Source organism: Pipistrellus hanaki, assembly GCF_964339955.1.
Source record: "Pipistrellus hanaki genome assembly, chromosome: 3".
In the NCBI taxonomy this organism is placed as follows: domain Eukaryota; kingdom Metazoa; phylum Chordata; class Mammalia; order Chiroptera; family Vespertilionidae; genus Pipistrellus; species Pipistrellus hanaki.
The window spans coordinates 127,831,774-127,854,447 of record NC_140505.1 but is presented as its reverse complement, the minus strand read 5'-3'; the positions used below and the strand labels follow the sequence as shown (position 1 = coordinate 127,854,447).

The 22,674-nt window shown below is 38.3% G+C and overlaps 1 protein-coding gene across 2 annotated transcripts in view; it reads left to right on the top strand.

The window, feature by feature from the left end:
* The window catches only part of TBC1D15 (TBC1 domain family member 15), a 69,725-nt gene that overhangs the window by 14,671 nt on the left and 32,380 nt on the right, over positions 1–22,674 (top strand). For both annotated transcript variants that reach the window (XM_084878867.1, XM_084878868.1), the window contains exons 2-5: positions 2,377–2,475; positions 3,687–3,761; positions 9,214–9,352; positions 16,505–16,715. In XM_084878867.1, coding sequence (XP_084734993.1) covers positions 2,377–2,475; positions 3,687–3,761; positions 9,214–9,352; positions 16,505–16,715 — 524 coding nt within the window. The remainder of the gene's footprint in view (positions 1–2,376; positions 2,476–3,686; positions 3,762–9,213; positions 9,353–16,504; positions 16,716–22,674) is intronic.

Genomic DNA, 22,674 nt, shown 5'->3' with positions numbered 1-22,674 from the left:
TTGAGTTTTTAGCAAAGGCCAGCTTAGGAGTACCCTAATTAAGTTAATAACAATGTACCTACCTATATAGTTTAAGTTTAAAAACTTTGGCTCTCAAAAGAAATTTCAATCGTACTGTTGATATTTGGCATGTGTAGCTCTTTATCTGACCTTCAATTCTAAATTATAGCTTTACTGGGTAAAGTAATCTTGGTCATTGGTCCTTGCTATTCATAACTTTCAATATTTCTTGTCCTTCCCTTCTGGCCTGCAAAGTTTCTGTTGAGAAATTATCTGACACTGTATGGGCACTCCCTTGTAGGTAACTAACTGCTTTTCTCTTGTTGCTTTTAAGGTTCTCTCTTTGCCTTTTTACGCTTACATTTTAATTATGATGTTTCCTGGTGTGGGCCTCTTAGGGTTCTTCTTTCAGACTCTGTGCTTCCTGGACTCTGCTTTCTTTCACTAGGTAGGGGGAATTTTCTGTCATTACTTCTTCAAATAGGTTTCCCATTCTTTGCTCTCTCTCTTCTTCTGGTCCTCCCGTAATGTGAATGTTAGTATGCTTGAAGTTGTCTCAGAGTTTCCTTACACTACCTTCATATTTTTGGTTTTTTTATTTTTATTTTTTGCTCTTTTGATTGGGTGATTTTTGTTTCCTCATATTCCAAATTATTGATTTGGTCCTTAGAATCTTTTACTCTATTGTTGAATACCTGTAAGTTATTCTTAATTTTCAGTTAGTGTATGCTTATTTTCTCACTGTTCCTTTCTTATGTCTTTGACATTCTCACTAAGATCCTTGAAAGTCTCATTAAGTCCCTTGAAGCTCTCATGAAGATCTTTGAAACCTTATAACCATTGTTTTGAACTCTGTATCCAGTAGTTTGCTTCCTTCCATTTCTTTCATTTGTGACATGTTTCTTTGTCTCTATATTTTGGCTGCTTCTCTGAGTTTGTTTCTATGTATTAGGTAGAGTTCTTATGTCTCTTAGAATTGGTAGAGTGGTCTTGTATAGTAGGTGTCCTATAGGGCCCAGTGGCTCAACCTCCCCAGTCACCTGAGCTGTGCACTTCTAGGTGTGCCCCTTTATGGCCTGGCTGCAGTCTTGTACTTGAACCTTGATTGCTGTTGGCATGTCTGGGAGGAATTGACTTCCAGGCCTGTTGGCTGTGAGGACCAGCTGTGTCTACAATGGAAGAGTTGCTATGCAAGTGACATCCCTATGCAGCAGGACTTGATTCAGTGGGTCTTTGGTGTTCGCTGAGTCTTCCCCTTAAGTGTGTTGCTTGTGGATGTGTAGTGTTGTAATATGCTATGGTCTGAAGCTCTCCACTGGGTGCACTGACTCTGGGGCTTCCATGGAGATGCAAAATCAGCCACTGCCTGGGGCCACCTGACATGAACTACAGTGAGATGTACAGATGATTGCTACTTGTTTTGGGCTAGGAAGTGCCCAGGTGAGGCCATGTTGTAGAAGCAAGGCAGGCTGGTGCTAGTGTAGAGTTTTGGGCCTTTTATTGATAGGTTTGATGCCAGCTGCTGCTTGAGAGATTTTAGGAAATCTGAAGCCTGAGCAGGAAAGGCCATTCATATGAAAAAGCCAATGATGGGTTCTCAGGGAATCATCAGGGTGGAACAAACAATATGGGCCGTGCTTACAGAAACTCACATATGGTTGCCAGTCAGCTCTGCAATCGGGGAGGTCCCAGCACAGGAACAATGACCCCAGCTGGCATACCTCTCTGGGAGAAAGCTGCCCATGAGTTTTTGCCTTGATGCCAGGCAGTTTAGTTCCTCCCTGGATTCCCCTAAACCTGCTGCCTGGTGCTGGAGCTTAGAGGAAGCAGGACCTTACAAGGTTGTGGAACACCTGGTACTTCAGCAGCTTCCATGTCACTCAGCCATAATCCTTGCTGGTTTCTACAGCCTGAAGTTACAAGGACTTCTTTTCCCAGCTCTGGAACCCTCATGGAGGGCTGTGACCCCCTGCTTCTGAGGGGAGGTCTTGGAGATATCCCTCACGATTAAAAAATGTCACATGTGGGTGTTGGACCAGCCCATTCCACGCCTCTGCCCCTTCTACTTGTCTCAGTGTGCTTTCTTTATTTCTGTGGTTGTAGAACTTCCTTTCAGCCAGCTTTCAGTCAGTTCTGAATGATGGTTATTTGGTGTTTTGTAATTTTGATGTTGTTGTGAGAAGCAACAAGTACTGTTTACCCACACACACCTCCATCTTGATTCTCTCATCACAATCTGTTCCTGATAATACATTTACGAATGAAATAACCAGAAACTTGATTCAGGCATTATAGGGAAACATCTCTTTATTTTTTTTTAAACTGATGTTGAAATAGTATTGAATAGTGTGATTAATTTTACTTTTGCTATTCCAGGTTATATATGAACAGGAAGGTGTCTACATTCATTCGTCTTGTGGAAAGAGCAATGACCAAGACAGCTTGATTTCAGGAATATTACGTGTTTTAGAGAAGGTATGTTTCCAGTAAATGATTTTATTTAATAATTAATTGTCATGGTAGTGGCTAATCTTTGGGGCATTATCAGCAAATTTGGATTCTATGTGTAAGATAAAGATATGTAATTGAACAGTAGTTGTAAATTTAACATTAAATGATATTAGAAATAAAATACTTTAGGTAAGCCAGTAAAATGGCATGGAATACTTAAAAACTTATTATATAGAAGTTGCATTAATACACCCTATCTAATAAAGAGGGAATATGCAAATTGGCCATCATGCCATCACAAAGATAATGGCGCCCATAGCGGAGGTGGGGTTTCTGTAACACAAGATGGCTGCACCCACAGTGGAGGCTGATTTCCTGTAACAAGCCTTAATGAGCAATGAGCAGGGACCTGAGGCTACCTGGTGCTGGGTCAGGGCAGAGGACCTGAGGCTGTGCCCCTCGCCTGGTGGGGCTTGACTGGGTCCTCAGACCATGTCCCCTGCCCTGGTGCCAGACTGGGGGACCTCAGGCCATGCCCCCCACCCGGCAAGTCTTGATGGAGGACCTTATGTTGTGCCCTCCGCCCAGCAGGGCTTGATAGGGGACTTCAGACTGCACTCCCCTCCCCGGCACTGGGCCAGGCTGCTTCCCCCTCCCCAGTTCCGGGGAACCGACGCCTCGTCCCCCACCTGGCGGGGCTTGACAGGGGACTTTAGGCTGTGCTCCCTGCCCAGCGGGGTTCGATGGGGGACTGAGAATGTGCCCCTGCCTGGCAGGGCTTGACAAGGGTGAGGTTGGCTGGGGCTGGGTCTCACACAATTTTGAGGTGCTGCAGGTGGGCGGGTACTTGACTCTAGGTCCAAGCTGTGCCCAGATTCTGACAGGAGGAAGATTTTCATATACATTTTACTAATTTTCTTTCATCTCTGACACTTATAGAGAAAGGGCAAATAGCAATGTTAAAATATTTCCTCTAATTCTGTTTTAATGTGCAAGAATTTCATGCACTGGGCCACTAGTTTCTTATAATAAAATGTGAGCAGAGTTTTAAAATCTACATTATATTGGTTGTCTAGTAGTAGTTTATATATGATGTCGCATATTTAAACTGCTAGTATTTAAGAGGTTAACTTATTGTGGATTCATGGGATTAAAAATAATGTAAGAATGTAATAATGACTAAGAATGTAAGACATTGCTGAATAGTAAATGCAGTTCATAATTTTTTTCTCTAGGATGCTGAAGTTATAGTGGATTGGAGACCATTGGATGATGCTTTAGATTCTTCAAGTATTCTCTATGCTGGAAAGGTATTTTAAAAAAATATATGACTCAGGAAAGTTAGGGCATTTATAGCTTCATTGAGATATAATTCACATACCATAAAACTCACTCTTTTAAAGTGTATAATTCAGTGGTTTTAGTAAATTTACAGTTTTGTGCAACCATTGCCAATATTTAATTTTAGAACATCTCATCACTCCCAAAAAAGAGACAGCCTTATTGGTTGGTCACACTAATCTCCTCATCTTCCAATCCTTGGCAACCACTAATCTACTTTGTCTCTGAATTTGCTATTGTAGACATTTCCATACAATGTGTGGTCTTTTGTGATTGGCTTCTTTCACTCAGCATAATGTATCAAGATTTATACATAATACAGCATTTATTGGTCTTTTCTCGAATAATACTGCGTTTATGGATATACCACATTTTGTTTTTTCATTATTTGATGGATTATTTATTTTTTACTTTAAAACTAATTTAAGTAATGCTGCTATGAACATTCTTGTATAAGTTTTTGTGTGAGCATATATTTTCTCTTGAAAACCTAAGAGTAGAATCATTGGGTTTTTATGATAATTTGTTACATTTGTGTCCTGTGTTGACTTCTCACTGTGGTAGGTAGAGATTTAACTCTGTCTTATCTCTATTTCACCTTCACCTTGAAACTCTGGCTCAGCTATTCACATTTCTTCTCTAAGTATTTAATCATGTACATGATCTAATTTTATCTTCATAGAGAAATTTCTTCCAAAATCTTACATGCTTCATTTTGTACTAGTTGCCCTCTGGGTTTTCTGTGCAGCAATTATCCTGGGGATTCTTTTAGTCTCTTTTCCATATTCCCTCCCTCCTTTTAAAAAAAATCCTATGCTTTTATCTACCTATTTGGGTTTACTCCTTTGTTTTGGGTTTACTCCCAAGTTCCAGTGCTTCCTAAGGAAAAAAATGGTGCATGGGAACAAAAAAAATATTTTTTTAAGACTTTTTTATTTTTATTCTGGATTGGATGGCTTGGCTGGCATAGAGTTAGAGTTTGAAAATAATTTTTCCCACATGTTTTTGAAAGTTATCATCCCAGGTTTGTCTAGTTTTCTTTATTGATATTAGGTTGAATGCATTCTAATCCCCTATCCTTTGTATGTATTTTTCTTCTTTAGAATCTTTTAGGATGTCCTGGTAATGAGCCTTTGTAGTCTTTTTTTTTTTTTTTTTTTGTGCTGAGTATTTGATGGGCCTGTCTAATATGGAAATTTGAGTCTTTTACTAATTAGGAAATATTTTTGAGTTATTTCCTCTCCATTTTCCTTTTCTTTCCTTAGGAAACTTTTGGACTGGTCCTGTTATTTATTTATTTATTTTAATACTTGCCTGTTTTCTAATTCATTGTGTATATGTGTATTCTATATTCTGGCCAAATTTCTTCAGTTTTATCTTTTAGTTATTTTATTGCCTTTTTCATTTTCGTTATATTTTTAAAAAATATTTTTTCAAAATATGTTTTTATTGATTTCAGAGAGGAAGGGAGGAGAAGAGAGATAGAAACATCTGTGATGAGAGAGAATCATTGAATGGCACCTCCTGCATGTCCTCTATGGGATCAAGCCCACAGCCCATGCATGTGCTCTGAACAGAAAGTGAACTGTGACCTCAACTATTGACCCACACAGGCCAGGCTATTATAGTTTTAATTTCTAGGAAATTGTGTTGTTTGTTCCTTCTCAGTGTTAACAGATAGGGGAGCTGGCCCTGAGTGGGTCTGCCTAGAGCCAGCCAGTAGTGTTTGGGTTCTTGATTTTGTGCAGGAAAAATTTCACAATGTGAGTCCAGATGATTATGAGGGAATGTTATTAAAGCTGGGGACAGTAAAACAAGAAGAGGGTTAGCATAGAAGAAGCAACAGGAGAGCTTAGGCTGGGCTGTCCTAGCTCTCTGGGAAGTAAGCTAAAAGGGGGCCTTGGAAACAGGTTCAGGGGTTAGTGTGGGACGAGTTTCTGCTGCCCGTTGCTCCTCTGGTTGCAAGTCTCATGGTGTCCATTGAAGTGTAGGAGATGCCTTCCTGGGGTGGAGGAAGAGAGGAAAGGAAATGGTGGGGGCTGTGCCCCAGAGGGAAAGCTGAATTCTTTTCTTGCTGGCAGGAATCTTAGGGGAGGTCTTGGGCAGAGGAGGGTTGTTTCTAGCAGCATGTTCATCACTTTTCTAGATGTGCTCCTTCAGGTCATGGTCTTCACTGATTGGTCAGTGTCATTGCAACTAACCCTGGTGTTGCCCACTTGTTTTTGCTATTTTTCTGGGACTGGAGCTGAAATATGACTGGGGCTTAGATGTTATTTCTAGGGAGTTGACCTTCTGTACCTGCTAAAAATTGCTCTGCCAGTTTGTTCAGCTATCTGTCTCAGTTCCCTGTTCCACTTATCCTGGCTTACTGGCTTGCCTCACACTGTTTTTAAACACAGCATCCTGTTTTTAGTGGATGTAATATCCTTCCTTATTTCTAAGATGTTTAAAGATAGTTTTTTTTTTAGATGCTTTCATTTCTGTATATAATCTACTTCCTCTAATTGACTTTCTTTTTCTTGTTTCATTTGGACTTTGTCTTCTATATAGACATTTGCCTGAAGTTTGGTGATCTTTGTAGTGCTCGTATTTAACAGCACTCAGAAAAGTGACTATAATGTCTCTGGGTTTGAGTAGGTTTGGTAATAGTTGGGACTCAGGGTGACCTGGCTAGTCTGCTTCCTTGAGAATCCTTGGTATTGAAATTTAGGGCTACTCATTGTTCAGAGAACAATCTGCAGATTCCTGGCTGGAAAGGTTAAGCCTGGATTCCAGTGTTATGAGAACTGAGTAGAGGAAGAGAGCTAGGAACCTTGCCAACTCATTGTCGAGATGGACTTGTAGGTAATTCTCTTGTTTTTAGTGTATTATCCCTTTTCTTGAGTGTGCTTGATTTCTCCTAATCCAGAGATAATCTGTTAGCTTTTTTAATGAGTAAACTTCTAGCCTCTGGACTTTGTTAGTAGTCCTGTTTTTAGCTTAACCTTTATCCTGATTTCCAAAAGTACTTGATGTACCTATTCCAAGCCTTTGTGTGAGGTGAGGGTTCTGTAGATGCTTCTTAGCTTTCTCCACTAGAGATGGTAGAGTTGGTAATGATGGTGGTAAAGGTTGCATTTTACCCCCTTTCCCCAACAGTGTTTTTTATTATTTTATTTCTCATTTTTGTTGTTAATACTATACCAAGGATATTTTTCCATTGATATTTAGAAATAGTGGAAGGGATGGGGAGAGAAAATGAGAGAGAAACATTGAAGTGAGAGAGACACATCCATTGGTTGCCTTCCTCACGTTCCCAGACCAGGGCCATGGATGGAGCCTGCAACCAAGGTGTGTGCTGTTGCACAGAATCAAACCTGAGACCCTTCAGCCTGAGTGCCTACACTATCCACTGAGCCAAACTGGCTAGGGCAGGGCTGCGTTTTTTAATTGGGTAACCATATCTGGAGGCTCCCTAGGAAGGACCTGAAAGAAGAAACACTCCACTTTATAATTTCATTTATTCAGTCACTCCCCAATTTTCAGTTTCTATCTGTCCTTATTATTTAATTTTCTTGTACCTTTATAATATCTCCTATTCCTACAAATTTCCTTTTTCCCTTTTTAAAAATAAAAGAATGATACTAGCAATATATGAACACATTCTTCTAAAAATTCAAATAATGGAAAGTTAAAGTCCTGTTTGATTATAGCCCTGTTCCTCATCTGTCCATTAGTGTATGTTTTTCAAGAATATATCTGTACAGTTTCCCTATCTACTTATCCATTCCTAGTTTTCTCCTGTGCATTTCTAATTACATATTTACATGTAGTTATGCTGCACATATTATCACATTTTTATTTATTGTATGTATTGAACATAGATAAATATTAACATATTATCAGCCTAAACTATTGGCTAATATTTCATTGGCTACTCCCTGGTTTATTATTTACTCATTTCTTCATTGATGAATATTAGGAATTTCCAATTTTTTCACTTTTACACAAAATGCTGTTATGAAAATTCTTATATATGCCTCTTTGTATACATGTGTTAGTATTTTCTGGGGGGTAGCTGATGAAAAGAAATTTGTTGTGGTAAAACACATGCATATTTTGAATTTTAATAAGGTTGACTGAGGCTGAAACCGGTTTGGCTCAATGGATAGAGCGTCGGCTTGGGGACTGAGAGGTCCCAGGTTCGATTCCGGTCAAGGGCATGTACCTTGGTTGCGGGCATATCCCTGGTAGGGGGTGTGCAAGAGGCAGCTGATCGATGACTCTCTCTCATCGATGTTTCTAGCTCTCTATCTCTCTCCCTTCCTCTCTGTACAAAATCAATAAAAATATATTAAAAAAAAGAAAGAAAAAAAAGGGCAAAGTAATTGAAATTCATCTTAACTTGATTTTCTTCGATTGTTTCTGAAATTGAATATCCTTTTATATGTTTGCCACTTTATATTCTTTGACTTGCTTGTTGATAGCATTTGCGTATTTTTCTCTTTTGATATTTGTTGGTTTTGAAATAATTGGTAGGAGTTGTTTTTGTATTCTGGATGTTTTTAAGTCATCTACCTTATATTTTGGAAATATTTTCAGCCAGTCTTGCTTTTCTTTTATGTGTGGTATCTTTTGCTGTATATAAGTTATTAGACTGTCTGATTTAATCAAGTTATTAACATTACATTTTAGACTTTTGGTTTTAGTCTCTTTTTAAATGGCAGGCTTTATTAGAACTATACATGTAAATATGTTATTTGTAATGTTTAGCTAATTTTAAGTTAAAGAAAATATGCAGCTGATGGTGGCTTATGTAAGTAGGCACCATTGGCTGTTTTCCTCAATCAGAAGTCTGAAGATTTGGAGCTATTTGTAGTAGTTATCTTGTTTTGTCTCTTGTGGTTATGAGGTGGCTGCCATGTTTTTAGGCAACACAGCTTCATTGGAAGCAGGAAAAGGGGGGAAAGGGATGAAGCTTTTTTTAGGGGAGCAAGACCAGTTCCAGAAGCCCTGCAGTTGACTTCTGCTTATATTTCATTGGCACTCCTAACTGCAAGGCATCTGGGTAAGCTTTTCTCCTCCTACCCTCCCCTTCTCTCTCTCTTTTTTTTCTAATTGTAAGAGACGGTTTATTTAGAAAGTTAGAAAGATAGAAGAAGTGAGCCAGTTGGGCTGTGTAGGCTCAGGAAACAAGCAACAGAAGCAAAAGAAGGCCCCTTGGAGCTTAGGAGAGGGAAAGGCAAAGGTGTAGCAGGACTGGGGAGAGAAGGGAAGGAGGATGGGAAAGGTACCGGTGTACTCCCGGTGGTAAAGATGGGCAAGGGAGGAAATGACAAGAAATAGTTTGCGTTTTACCATAATGTACACATTTGACATTATTGATTGAAATTAAAATCTACTTTTAGTTTCTAAATATTTTATGTGTTACAATCGTTTTAGGATTCCAGTTCAGTTGTAGAATGGACTCAGGCCCCAAAAGAAAGAGCTCATCGAGGACCAGAACATGTGAACAGTTATGAAGCAGAGTGGGACATGGTTAATACAGTTTCATTTAAAAAGAAGCCACATACCAGTGGAGGTATGAATTAAATCTTTTGAAATCTTAAACTGATTTGCTGCAATATTATATAAACAAAGGTACAAAGAAAGTTCTTTTATGTTCCTCAGGCAGAGAAGAAGGATGCTTTGGTGCTTTAATACAGATAACTTATATTTTAGTTATATTCCCTTTTTGTCACTTTCCTGCTTTTTGTTTTGTTTTGTTGGTTGTGACTTCATAAAAAAAAGACTTTAAAAATACTTTTTCTGTTTTGTAGTTATTAATGGCAAAAAATAGAAACACTTTAGAAAATTGCTTTGGCTGTCTCTCATGCATATTTTTCTTAATCTAGTAGAATTTTTAGAGAGAGATAATCTAGTAGAATTTTTAAAAAAGTAAGTTATTTCATCCCATAGCACCAGGGGGAGATGGTGTATACCACTAACCATCCTATTCTAATGTCAGTGTTCCTTGAGAATTTAATAGCTCATTGCAGTCTCCCATTTACATATGTTCAGTGATTATTCTCTTTTACATATATACTAGAGACCTGGTGCATGACATTTGGGCACTGGGGTGGGGGTCCCTCAGCCTGGCATGCTACCTCTTGCAGTCTGGGACCCCCAACACTGCCGCTGTATTCACTAGCTGTGAGTGTGGCTTCTGCCTGATCTGTGCTCCCCCTTTGGGAGTGCACTGACCACCAGGGGGCAGCTCCTGCATTGAGCATCTGCCCTCTGGTGCTCAATGTGACTGGTCATTTCACCTTTTGGTCAATTTGCATATTAACCGTTTATTATATAGGATTTAAATCTGTGTTTGCTGTGTGGTAATTATCTACATGTAGATAACAAAAAAGAGCCAAGCCAACAGCTTGATAGAACACATATATTACTCCAAATATGGTATAGCCTATCTGTGATATGGCCAGGTTATTTGTGATTGATCACTTTTAAAAATATTAAACACTTGTATGGAGTTAAAATGTTTTTTTTTTTCCTATTGATTCCTCTAAGTTTTATAAGTAAAAGTAGATTTTATCTCTTAATGATTTTGGTTTGGCTATAGGAATTTATCCATGTTTACCAGAATTTATTAGGATATCTGTTGCTACATTTATATAGCATTGTTACTAAGTAAAATTGATTTTAATATATGGCCTGGGGAATTATTTTCATATATTAGAGGTCTGATGCACGAAATTCGTGCAAGAGTAGGCCTTCCGCCAAAACCGGTTTGGCTCTGCGGTAGAGCGTCGGTCTGCGGACTGAAAGGTCCCAGGTTCGATTCCAGTCAGGGGCATGTACGTTGGTTGCGGGCACATCCCCAGTAGGGGGTGTGCAAGAGGAATCTGGTCGATGTTTCTCTCTAATCGACGTTTCTAGCTCTCTATCCCTTTCCCTTCCTCTCTGTAAGAAAAATCAATAAAATATATTAAAAAAAAAAAAAAAAAAAAAAGAGTGGTGAAGGCAAACATCCCTGCCTTAAAAAATAAAAAAGAGTAGGCCTTCCTTTTCCCTGATGCTGGCACTGGGGACCCAGGCTTCCCTCGCAGCTGTCCCCAGCCTTATCTGGAAGGATGTCTGGTCTAATTATCATATTATGCTTTGATTGTAGATTATTATAGATAGTAGTTATATTTGAACTGTATCATTTCTTGGAAACAGTGGCAGTTAAGAAATAAATAGTAATTTACAAGATATTGACAGTTTATGCATGTGTGTGCCTCTCCTATTTATTTATTTATTTATTTATGTATTTAATAACTTATTGGAATTCTCTTTTTATCAAAAGAGAACCAGAGCAATATAAAGTGTTAAGATAAAACCACAGGAGTTTAGTATATTTGGTATGTGAGGGATTTTTAACTTCTCTACACTAGATTTTTAGGATTGGTTATGTGAATTGCTGTTTTGTTGTTGTTGTTGCCTAATACTGTTAAACCCTTGAAAATGAAAAAGTCAGGTTGCAAGGAATGAGCAAAGTTAGTTTTCAGAATTCCATAGAAGAAAGAAGCATTATGTGGATGAGAAAAGTATAATCTGACAACAACGGTCTTTTTATTTATTTGTTTTTTTAGAGAGAGAGGAAGGGGGGGTGGAGAGAGAAACATGATGTGAAAGAAACATTGATCAGTTGCCCCCCACTACTTGCCTCAACCTGGGAACGAACCCACAACCTAGGTATGTGCCAGGACTGGGAATTGAACCCACAATCTTTTGGTGTACGGGATGACACTCCAACCAATTGAGCCACTGGCCAGGGCTAAAGATCTTTTTCAGAGTAATGATTTTCAACTTTGCACATTGGAATTATTTGGTAAGATTAGGCTTTTAAAAAATACTTATGCCTGGATTTTATTTAGCAAATTAAACCATACTGTGGAGATAGAGCCTGGACATCTGTACTTCTCAATCTCCTAGTGATTTAAATATGTGAAGTTGAGAACCTCTGTATAGCTTAGCAAAAAACACATGTAAATACTGCTTACATGGCGTGGCCTTGCATTGTGACTTACAAAAGTAAAGAGCATAAGTTTATTTCATAGTTATTAAAAGTTAAGATTTTCTTCTTTTTCCCCCCCAGTATTAAAAAAAAAAATTGTGGAAGAAATACATTGAACAATATGGCCAATATGCATACGTATATTTAATTGAACCAAGGAGTTATGAAGTGCAATGCCCTCTGACCCATCCTATCTTGTCCTAGACTATCATATCTGATTACATTTTATCAAAACTCCTTCCTAAAGGAGACATTTTCTAGGCTTGATGTTTCAGAATTCAAAATTGTGCCATTATGAAACTATATGGACATTTTTCTCATTGATGTTTTATTTATTTACTTTTTAAAATATGTTTTATTGATTTTTTTACAGAGAGGAAGAGAGAGGGATAGAGAGTTAGAAACATCGATGAGAGAATCATCGATCAGCTGCCTCTTGCACACTCCCTTCTGGGGATGTGCCCGTAACCAAGGTAGATACCCTTGACGGGAATCGAACCTTGGACCTTTCAGTCTGCAGACTGATGCTCTATGCACTGAGCCAAACCGGTTTTGGCTCCATTGATCTTTTTAGGGGTGTCGAACTCAATCAGAGAAGGGGCCAAAATCTAAAATCCAGCCTAAATCGCGGGCCGAGTGGTTTACTGAACAGTCATAAACTGACAATGTCATAAACTGACAGCGGAGTGCAGTGATGACAGCATGGTGCGGGCCACATTGCAAGGCCTGGCGGGCTGGATTTGGCCCGCGGGCCTTGTGTTTGACACATGTGTTTTAGAGAGTGAAAAAGGGGAAGGGAAGGGTGGGGAAGAGAGAGAGAGAGAGAGAGAAACATTGATATAAGAGAGACACATCAATTGGTTGCCTCCCGCACCTGCCCTGACTGGGGCTGGGTTTTGAACCTGCAACGGAGGTACATGCCTTGACCAGAAATTGAATCCAAAGACCCTTCCATCTGAGGGCCGATGCTCTAACCACTGAGAAAACTGGCCAGGGCCATTTTTATATTTTTAAAAATAATTTTTTTTTTCAAATATTTTTACTCTTGTTGGTGATTCACAAAGGAAACTTGAGATAAACATTTAAAAATTTGGCTATCAAAGATTTATTTAACTTTATATTTCTTTATAGAGTTTCTGCTGCTAAATATTTGCTTTTATGTACTAGATAAATGTTTTGAAAATATATATTTCCAGAACAACAGACTGCCATGATGCTCTACAAACCCCATTTAAAATGTTATGTCCTCGATGTTAATTCTTTTTAAGACATGGATACTTAATGAGCTCTTTTGTTTTACTTTTCTGCATTATGGCCAGTTTTCTCATGTCATGTTTAGAGATGATTTTATACGAATTTGGTAACATAGTGATAAGTTCATCAGTACCAATTATTGATAGTTTTATTATCTTTCTATACAGAAAAAGAAGGAAATTTTGAGTTAACTTTTGGTTTCTGTTTCTTTGTAATCATCTGTTTCTGGCTGTTATTGATGATAGATTAAATTGTTGACCTGTCCTAGTTATTCATTTATTCAACACATTTTTGAGTACCTGTTATGTGGTAGTTACTCTTCTAGGAGCTGGGGATATAGCTGTGATAAAATAAAGTTTATTTTCTCATGAAGCTATATTCTAGTAAAGGGACTTCTAGAATTGACTTGTAATGTTTATCTCATCACTTGTCAGCATTTTAACTGAGGAAATGTGTGTGGCATTTTCTGTTTTATTTAATACTAGAGGACTGGTGCACTAATTTGTTCACTAGTGGAGTCCCTTGGTCTGAAACTGGCTCTCCGACATCCCCCAAAGGGTCCCCAAGGTTGGCCAGTTGGGGAAGGACCACCAGAGGGCTCCTGGGTGTGTCTGGCCCTTCTTGCTCAGTCCCAATCGGCTGGACCCCAGCAGCAAGCTAACCTACCTGTTGGAGCATCTGTCCCCTGGTGGTCAGTGCACGACATAGCGAGTGGTTGAGTGGCCTTAGCATATCGTTAGCATATTGTGCTTTGATTAGTTGAACAGACTGGACACTTAGCATATTAGGTTTTTATTATATATGACTAGAGGCCAAGTGCATGAAATTTTGCACTGGTGGGGGTTTGTCCCTCAGCCCAGCCTGCACTCTCTCCAATCTGGGACTCCTAACTTAAGAATTTTATTTAAATAATTGTTTATATCTAGTTTTCCATTGCTCTTTTGCTGTGAGGGGTCCCTGTGGGATTGGGCCTAAACTGGCAGTTGGATATCCCTCTCACAATCTGAGACTGCTGGCTCCTAACTGCTCACTACCTGGCTGCCTGATTGCCCTAACGACTCTGCCTAATAGCCCCCAACCTCTCCCCTGATGGCATTATTGACACCTAAGTGCTCCCCTGCCGGCCTGATCACCCCCAGCTGCCCTCCCCTGCAAGCTTGGTCCTCCCACAACTGCCCTCTCCTGCAGGCCTAGTCAACCCCAACTGCCCTATTCTGCTGGTCATCTTGTGACTGATGTGGGGGGTGGCCATCTTGTGACAATGGGGTGGCCATCTTGTGATGGTCAATTTGCATATTACCTCTTTATTATATAGGATGTAATGTCTTTCTCTTCCTTTAATGAAAAAAATCTGGAAAATTTTTAGTTTTGAGTATGTACAAACTCCTGATGATTCATATAACCTGCATATATTATTTTATATTCTCCACATGATTTTCTTAGATTAATTTGGGTTAAATACTTTTTGTATAACTTTTTAAGAATTTCATTTAAATCTTTATATCTAGTTTTCCCATTGCTCTTTTGCAGTGAAAACATTTTTGTTCTTTGCAGATAATAAAATAATAGGTAGTCTAAGTGTATATTCACACTTAAATGATTCATGAAGACATTGGAATTGTAGTAATGTTATAAGGTCTATAATATAAATTCTAGTAAAACATGTTATTTAGCATCCAAGTGGGCACATGGCACTTAATCTAGTGCCAATCTTAAATATGAGTTTATCATTTGAACTGGTGTGTTACTTGAGCCTCTCTGGGCTTCCTTTGAAATGATACTTTCTAAAGTGCCCATGAAATAGGAATGGTGCCTGCATTCCTTGCAGGTAGTAATTTCTGTAAGCTGTAGATTTCTTTGTGTCAATGTAGATCTTTTTGAAGTTGATGGAACTATTGTGTTCCTGACTGTATAAGAAGGGTGATATACATGCTGGTCAACAGCAATAGATCTATCCTTTGATCAAGTCCTATAAGGTAAATCATCTATGCTGTTTAAATTTATCCTTGTACAATTGATGGTGTGGGATGGAATTAATGAAGACCTTGAATAACATTTTGACACTTCTTAGGAAAGAACATTAGGTATAATGTTTTTAAAAAATTTAGGAACATGACATGCTTATGCCTGAGTTAACATGTTAAAATAAAATGATTTGAAATTATAACTAGATTAGAAACTAATTTTGTACATTAATGAGAAGAAACAACATTTTCCTTGTTCTTTAAATTTTTATTTAAATGGATAATCTTTAAGTTGCCTGTTATCAGTTATGATATTGTTCACAAACTTAGGATTTAAAGCTTCTTTAAACAGCCCACAAACTCAGAAAGTGATTTATTTCAAATATAACTATAGTTTGATCTGAAATGAGGTCTTAATTTAATATAAGATTGATTTAGCAGGAAGATTAAATGTATTAATTCTCTTGGAAGCATTCACAACTTAGTTATATTTTCACCCTTAATTCCCCACTGTTCTTTGGGTTTTTGCCGCGCCCTGCCCCCCAAAAATAGTCTGGCTATTCACCCCAGTATTTTTTTTATACTGGTATACTTATCTTCATTCAGTGTAGTCTAATAAAAATAATTTCAATGGAAGTGATGGGAATAAAGGTTTGTTTTTGTTTTAAATGATTGTCCAAGAGCAGCATCATTCATATTTGGGGGAGTGGAAAATATTAACATTTATTGAATATTTGCTACATACTTTGCACTGTACCTAATTAGTTGACAAGTATTATCTCTTTTAATTCTTAGAATAACATTGTGAGGTAAGTATAATTCTCTCCATTTTACCGATGATTAAATAGGCTCAAAAAATTTCTGTTATTTGCTCCAAATCATTCGCTTAGTAAGATTGTGGTATTGTAATTTGAATCCGCCAATCAACTTCCAGAGTCATGTTCATTTTGGGCAAAGCTTATATTTAAATGGGGATAACCTTTTTAATTTGTGTGCAATAGGATAATTATTTTAAAAATTATTTTTTTAAAGAAAATATATGCTGCCATTTTTTAAAAAATTTTGTTGTTGTTAATTCTTACCCAATATTTTCCCATTGATTTTAAAAAAATATATTTTATTGATTTTTTACAGAGAGGAAGAGAGAGGAATAGAGAGTTAGAAACATCGATGAGAAAGAATCATCCATCAGCTGCCTCTTGCACACCCCCTACTGAGGGATGTACCTGCAACCAAGGTACATGCCCTTGACTGGAATCGAACCTGGGACCTTTCAGTCCGCAGGCCGACGCTCTATCCACTGAGCCAAACCGGTTTCGGCTATGCTGCCATTTTTAATACAGGTGGGAGCCATAGTGATATGAATGGTATAGGGTCAACAAATTTCTCTTAGGCCATCATGAACAGCATTGTCAGTACCTTTTAAAAAGGTGAACAAAATATTTTGCCCCATTCTCTTGTTTTTAAGATACTCCAAGTCAAAGAAATGGGAAAAGCAAATGGTCATTCCTGTTCAGTTTGACAGACCTGAAATCAATCAAGCAAAACAAAGAGGGTATGGGCTGGTCGTATTTGGTATTCTGTCTAAAGGATGACGTCGTTCTTCCTGCTCTGCACTTTCATCAAGGTGATAGCAAACTACTGATTGACTCTCTTGAAAAATATGTGGTATTGTGTGAGTAAGTATCAATTATTTTCTACTTATTGAAATTGGATTGTTGTATTGGACTCAAGGCAAACTATTTTCACTTGACAGTGGGTATCAGCGACCCATGTGTGTACCAGGGCACAAGCACCTTTTTATTTTCCAGCTATTTGTTTGAATAACATTTTTCCATTTTAATAATTTGGATCTGAAACCTATTATCATGTCACTGTTTTAAAGAGTGGTCTGATATTTTTATACACATTTAAGTGAAGATACATCAGTAGCTTATGGATTATATATTTACCAAATTTACCTTTTATTATGTAGTGTTTTTTTTTTTTTGTGTGTGTGTGTGTGTGTGTTTTTAGATATGTAGAGTTTTATTTGTAATATTGCAAATTTAAGTTAGGCAAGTCTAAGCCTTTATAAAATTACTAGAGGCTCTGTTCAGGAAATTCGTGCAGTGGGGTTGGGATTCCCTTCAGCCCGGCCTGCGTCCTCTCACAGTCCGTCACCCCTTGGGGGATGTCTGCTTACTGGCTTAGGCTTGCTCCCTGCTGGCAGGCGGACATTCCCCAGGGGTCCTTAGCGCTGCCATGGAGGCAGGAGAGGCTCCCGCCACCACCGCTGCGCTTGCCAGCTATGAGTCCAGCTTCTGGCTAAGCGCACTCTTCCAGTGGGAGCGCACTGACCACCAGGGGGAAGTTCCTGGGTTGAGTGGGATAAAGCTGAAACCGGCTTTCTGACATCCCCCGAGGGGTTCCAGATTGCAAGAGGGAGCAGGCCAGGCCAAGGGATCCCACTGGTGCATGATCAGGGTTGGGGAGGGACATGAAACGTTAGCCAGCCTGGGAGGGACCGTGGGAAGGCTCCAAGGTGTGTCCGGTCCGTCTCCCTCAGTCTGAATTGGCTGGATCCCAGCAGCAAGCTAACCTACCTGTTGGAGCATCTGCCCCCTGGAGGTCAGTGCACATCACAGAGACTTGTTGATCGGTCAACTGCCTTCTGGTGGTCAGTGCATGTCATAGCCAGTGGTTGATCGACCTTAGCATATAATTAGCATATTATGCTTTGATTGGTTGACTGGATGACCAGACTCTTAGCAGCATATTAGGCTTTTATTACATAGGATTATTATCATTTTTCAAAAATCTTATATCATATTTATTCACCTATGTGCCTTTGTACACACATATTCTTTCTTGCTATCACTCTCATCAAATATATTTTGGGTACCAATTATGTTCTGAGCACTGTCCTAGTTGTTCGATATTTAGTAGATATTTCGTTTGATATTTAGAATAAAACAGGCACATTTCTTGATATCTGAGAGTTTATGGTCTCATGAAGGATGATGACCAATAAGTGGCAATAAAATCAAGAACTAAGATGAAGGATGTATGTACAAGGTGTTTTGGGAGCTCCCAGGAAGATAGGAAGGGTTCCTCATTCAGATTGCAGGTTGGGTAGGGCTCAAAATACTTTCTGAGGAAGTGACATCTAAGACCTGACGAGTGAACATTAGCATGAAAGGGAAGGTTGATTTAAAAACAGATATATTTTAGATAGAGAAAGGATGTAAAACATGATGTAATCGCAGAACAGAAGTAATTCAATATCACAGGTCTGAACAGTGGGTAAAGGGAGGTTACTAAATATAAAGATGAAGCCAAAGAGCTGGGTAAAGGCCAAAGCATGAAGGATCTTGTAAATCATGTTAGCAAGTTGTTCAGTCATCTAGATGAAATTATAGTGGCGTGAAATGGGAGAGTGACAGGGAAGATACAAGTATTAGAGTTTGTGATTGATTGGATATGTGGATGTGAGAAGGGAGAAGTTGCGATTTTCAGCTTGGGGAACTGTAGGGATGATTGTTAACTTCATGAATGATGTCCTCACTTTAAAATAGAAAAATGTCCTTATTTTATTATGTCTAAATTTAGTTTATATAAAGCTAAGAGTGATCCATAGTTGGAAGATACTATGTATTTTCTGGAATGAAATTTTCTCCTCTATCATGTTGATCATTCCTGGCTGGCATTAGATATGCTGATCATTACCAGTAATTATAAGAAAGGCAGGCCTGGTTGGTAGTATTTGGGCCTGGATCTTCAAGACTAGGCTACCATACAGGAGATTAAATAGATTTCAGGTGAGGCATTGTCATGATTGGGGCAGAAGGTTTGGCCGTCGGAATAGCACGTGTTAAAGTCTTGGGTTTTACTTTTGAGCAAGCAAGCTCATTAATCAGTGTGATGCAACACTCACAAAATAGCTCATTTGATCTGGGACTTGATTAAAGCCTAGTACCAAGGGTTCACCTTGGTAGAACCTCTCTACTGGTGAGTTCATACTTTGGAGAACTGGGCTTAATTTTAAATGTGTTAGACTAACTATTCTACATGGAAAAGATGACATGTAATAAAAAGGATAAAAATGATATAATCAAAAACATTAACTTGAAGAAGAGGAATTTTGATGTAACATTGAATAAATCCAGACTTCTTACTATGGTCAAAGAGGACCTGCCCTATCTTAGCTCTGTTTATCTCTCTCTTTTAAAAAAAAAAAAAAAAAAAAAAAAAAAAAAATATATATATATATATATATATATATATATATATATATATATATATATATATTATTGATTTTTTACAGAGAGGAAGAGATAGGGATAGAGAGTTAGAAACATCGATGAGAGAGAATCATCGATCAGCTGCCTCTTGCACACCCCCCACTGGGGATGTGCCCACAACCAAGGTACATGCCCTTGACCGGAATCGAACCTGGGACCTCTCAGTCCAAAGGCTGACGCTCCATCCACTGAGCCAAACCGGTTTCGGCTCTGTTTATCTCTTAAACCTTATCTCACACTATTCTCTTCTGTAGTCTAGCCACATGATTTTCTTTCAGGTCCTAAAACACCGTAAATGCTTTCTTGTCTTAGGGTCTCCATATGTATTCTATTTCTTTTATGTGGGATATATTTTTTCCTTTCTGATCCTCATGATATTAGTTTAATGGCACTTCCTCAGAAGAGCTTCTCTGGATGCTCCTGTCTCCCATATAATGTAGGTTCCCACGTCCATTCCTTTTCACGGTCTCATTCTCTTGTTTGCTTCATTCATGGCTCTTAACAGAATAAAATCACTTTGTCTAATTTTTAATGTTCTGCTCTAGAATGTAAGCCCGTATAGATAGGCAGGGATTACTTATATCTTGTTTGTATTGTCTCCTGAGTTCCTAGCCACAGGGCATAGCATATATTGCACAGTTAATCTTAGTTGAATTAATAAATGGTATGATACTTTTAATTTTATAAGTAATGTTGAAAGGGCTATTAAAAGAAATAAATTGTACATTTGTTTTGTATGACTCCAAAGAGAAAATAGAAGGAAGCGCTCTATCTCTTCGTTTAAGAGATAGAGCGTTTTCTATCCTGGATGGGAAATGGATGTCTTCAGCAATCTGTCTATAATAATAAAAGCATAATATGCTAAATAGATTGGGCAGCTGAATGACCCTCTGGATGTCATTCTGGACAAAGCCATATGGGCCGAGGCAGAGGCGGTTAGGGGTGATCAGGCAAGCAGGCGAGTGGTTAGGGATGATCAGACAGACAGGTGAGCGTTTAGGGGCGATGAGGCAGACAGGCAGAGTGTTTAGGGGCGATCAGGCAGGTGGGCAAGCTGTTAGGGGCAATTAGGCAGGCAGGTGAGTGGTTAGGAGCAATCAGGCAGGCAGACAGGTGAGCAGTTATGAGCCAGCGGTCCTGGATTGCGAGAGGGTGGAGGCCTGGCTGAGGGACTGCCCTGCCCCCCTCCATGCACGAATTTCATGCACCGAGCCTCTAGTCACATTATTAGGGAATGTGTAGCTTGAATGTGTGCTACACATTTCAATGAGGGATATTTTAATGAGGGATATAAGTGAACTGTTGTTTTCTTTTCTGCATTTGTAAATTACTGAGTAGTAAATATAAGAATCAGACAGTTGTTGATAAAAATATCACCATTATCAATGAAGTTTAGATATGCAGCATCATAATAATTCACCCCAAATTAGTTTTGAAGGTACCCAGTTTTTGTCATTTTTAGATAACTGCAGGTCTCCCTCAGGACAGATCACTTATGATGTGTGAATGAGAGCAGACTAGAAACTGCTTTCTCTGTTGCCAGCCTGATCCAGGAACAGGAGAGAGCTGGGATGGGATTATGACAAACATGAACCTTGTTCTTTCCTGATTTCAGCAATCAGTTGTGTCCCTGTGAAGGAGAATTTCTTTAGAACAAGTTCTTATTTCCATTTGGGAACATGAAACCGAGGGAACGGTGTTCTTCTTTCTCCCTCTTTTTTTTTTTTTTTTTTAAGGAACTGAATCAAGTGCTGGAAAGAGCAATAATCAAAAAAGATATGACCCCTGCCTTCTACAATTGTACTATTGTGGAAATGTAGCAATATGCTGGAATGCCAATACTCTGTAATTGCCTAAGAATATACCACTTGTCTTTTGGCTGATGCACTTTAAAAATGTTTTGTTGGTTTTTTTTTTAGGGGCAACTAAGTCTTAAATTTCTTATATCTTTCCTCCTAGAGCTCTCCCCAGCCCCTCATCACAGAACATTGGCTATAAAAAATGAAATCATTCCTTTTTACAAAGTAACTGTGGTTGCTTGTTCATTAGGCAATCATTTCTTCTTCCCATCTAGTTTACTGACTACAGTTTTAGCTGTAGCCGCAATGATCTGAGTCCAGATAGTTGAAGGTTGTATATTTGTTCCTCTTCTACATGCATAACCAGAGTTTTGACTTTAATGACCAATTTTTATTTGGATTTTAGAGAAATAATTTGACATAATTATTGTTAGAAACAAAATAATAACCGCTGCACCAGCAGCACTGTGGTAGGAAAAAGTATGTTTCTATGTTAATTTCTTGTTCTGGTGCTACATTTAAAAGTTGACCTATTATTTGAAAATATTATGCGAGAACCTGTACTGTAGGTCTTCATATTAAACATGACCCCAAAAAGTGCTCAGAAAGATGGTGTTTAATGAAAATTGAACATTAAAAATTTTTTCTACTGCAAATGACTCAACTTCAGCTACTTTTAAAAAGCCAAAGGGCTTACTAAGCTTCTATTGGCTCTGAAGATTGAGTGCTGTTTCTAAGTATGTAAGAATAAGATGCTGTTTTGGATTTCATATTCCCCTTAGCATTGCTGTTGCATTCTGTTATGTTAGAATTGAGAAGAGATAACTGTTATTAAAGTTCTTATCTCAAACATTTATAATAAACTATAAATAGATAGTAGCAAAATAATACATTAATTTTTATTTTAAACACAAAAGTTGTGGATTCATTACAGTTGACTTACTGAGTTATCAAACTTACTTGAATAGAAAAAAGTGGATAATTCATCTGATTACCTGAAATTAGATGTCTGCTTGGAATGTATTTTATTTGTTCTGTAGCTCTGCAGAAATACAAAGAAAAACTTGTGTCCAGAGCTTAATAAGCAAGAACTAAAAAATATTATTGCCTGAACTGTAATTATATAACCTTGTTAAATATGTTTGCGTGTGTTAATAATTATGGTAAGCATAAATAATGATCTTTAACAGATAATCTTCCCATTTATATTTTTAAATAGGCTTTACTGATTTCAGAGAGAGAAAGGAAGAGGGGGAGAGAGATAGAAACATCAGTGATGGGAATCATTGATTGGCTGCCTACTGCATGCCCCTTACTGGGGATTGAGCCTGCAACTCAGGCATGTGCCATAACAGGGAATTGAACCGTGACTTCCTGGTTCATTGGTGGATGCTCAACTATGCAGCAACACCAGCTGGACTGTATCTTATATTTTTAACATCTTATATGCAATACTACCGAACTGTAGAATGAAATTGGAAACCATTTCAAAATGGGACATTTTCCTAGAGTATATAATAGTATATATACTGATGAATCCTAGAGTGTGTTTTGTC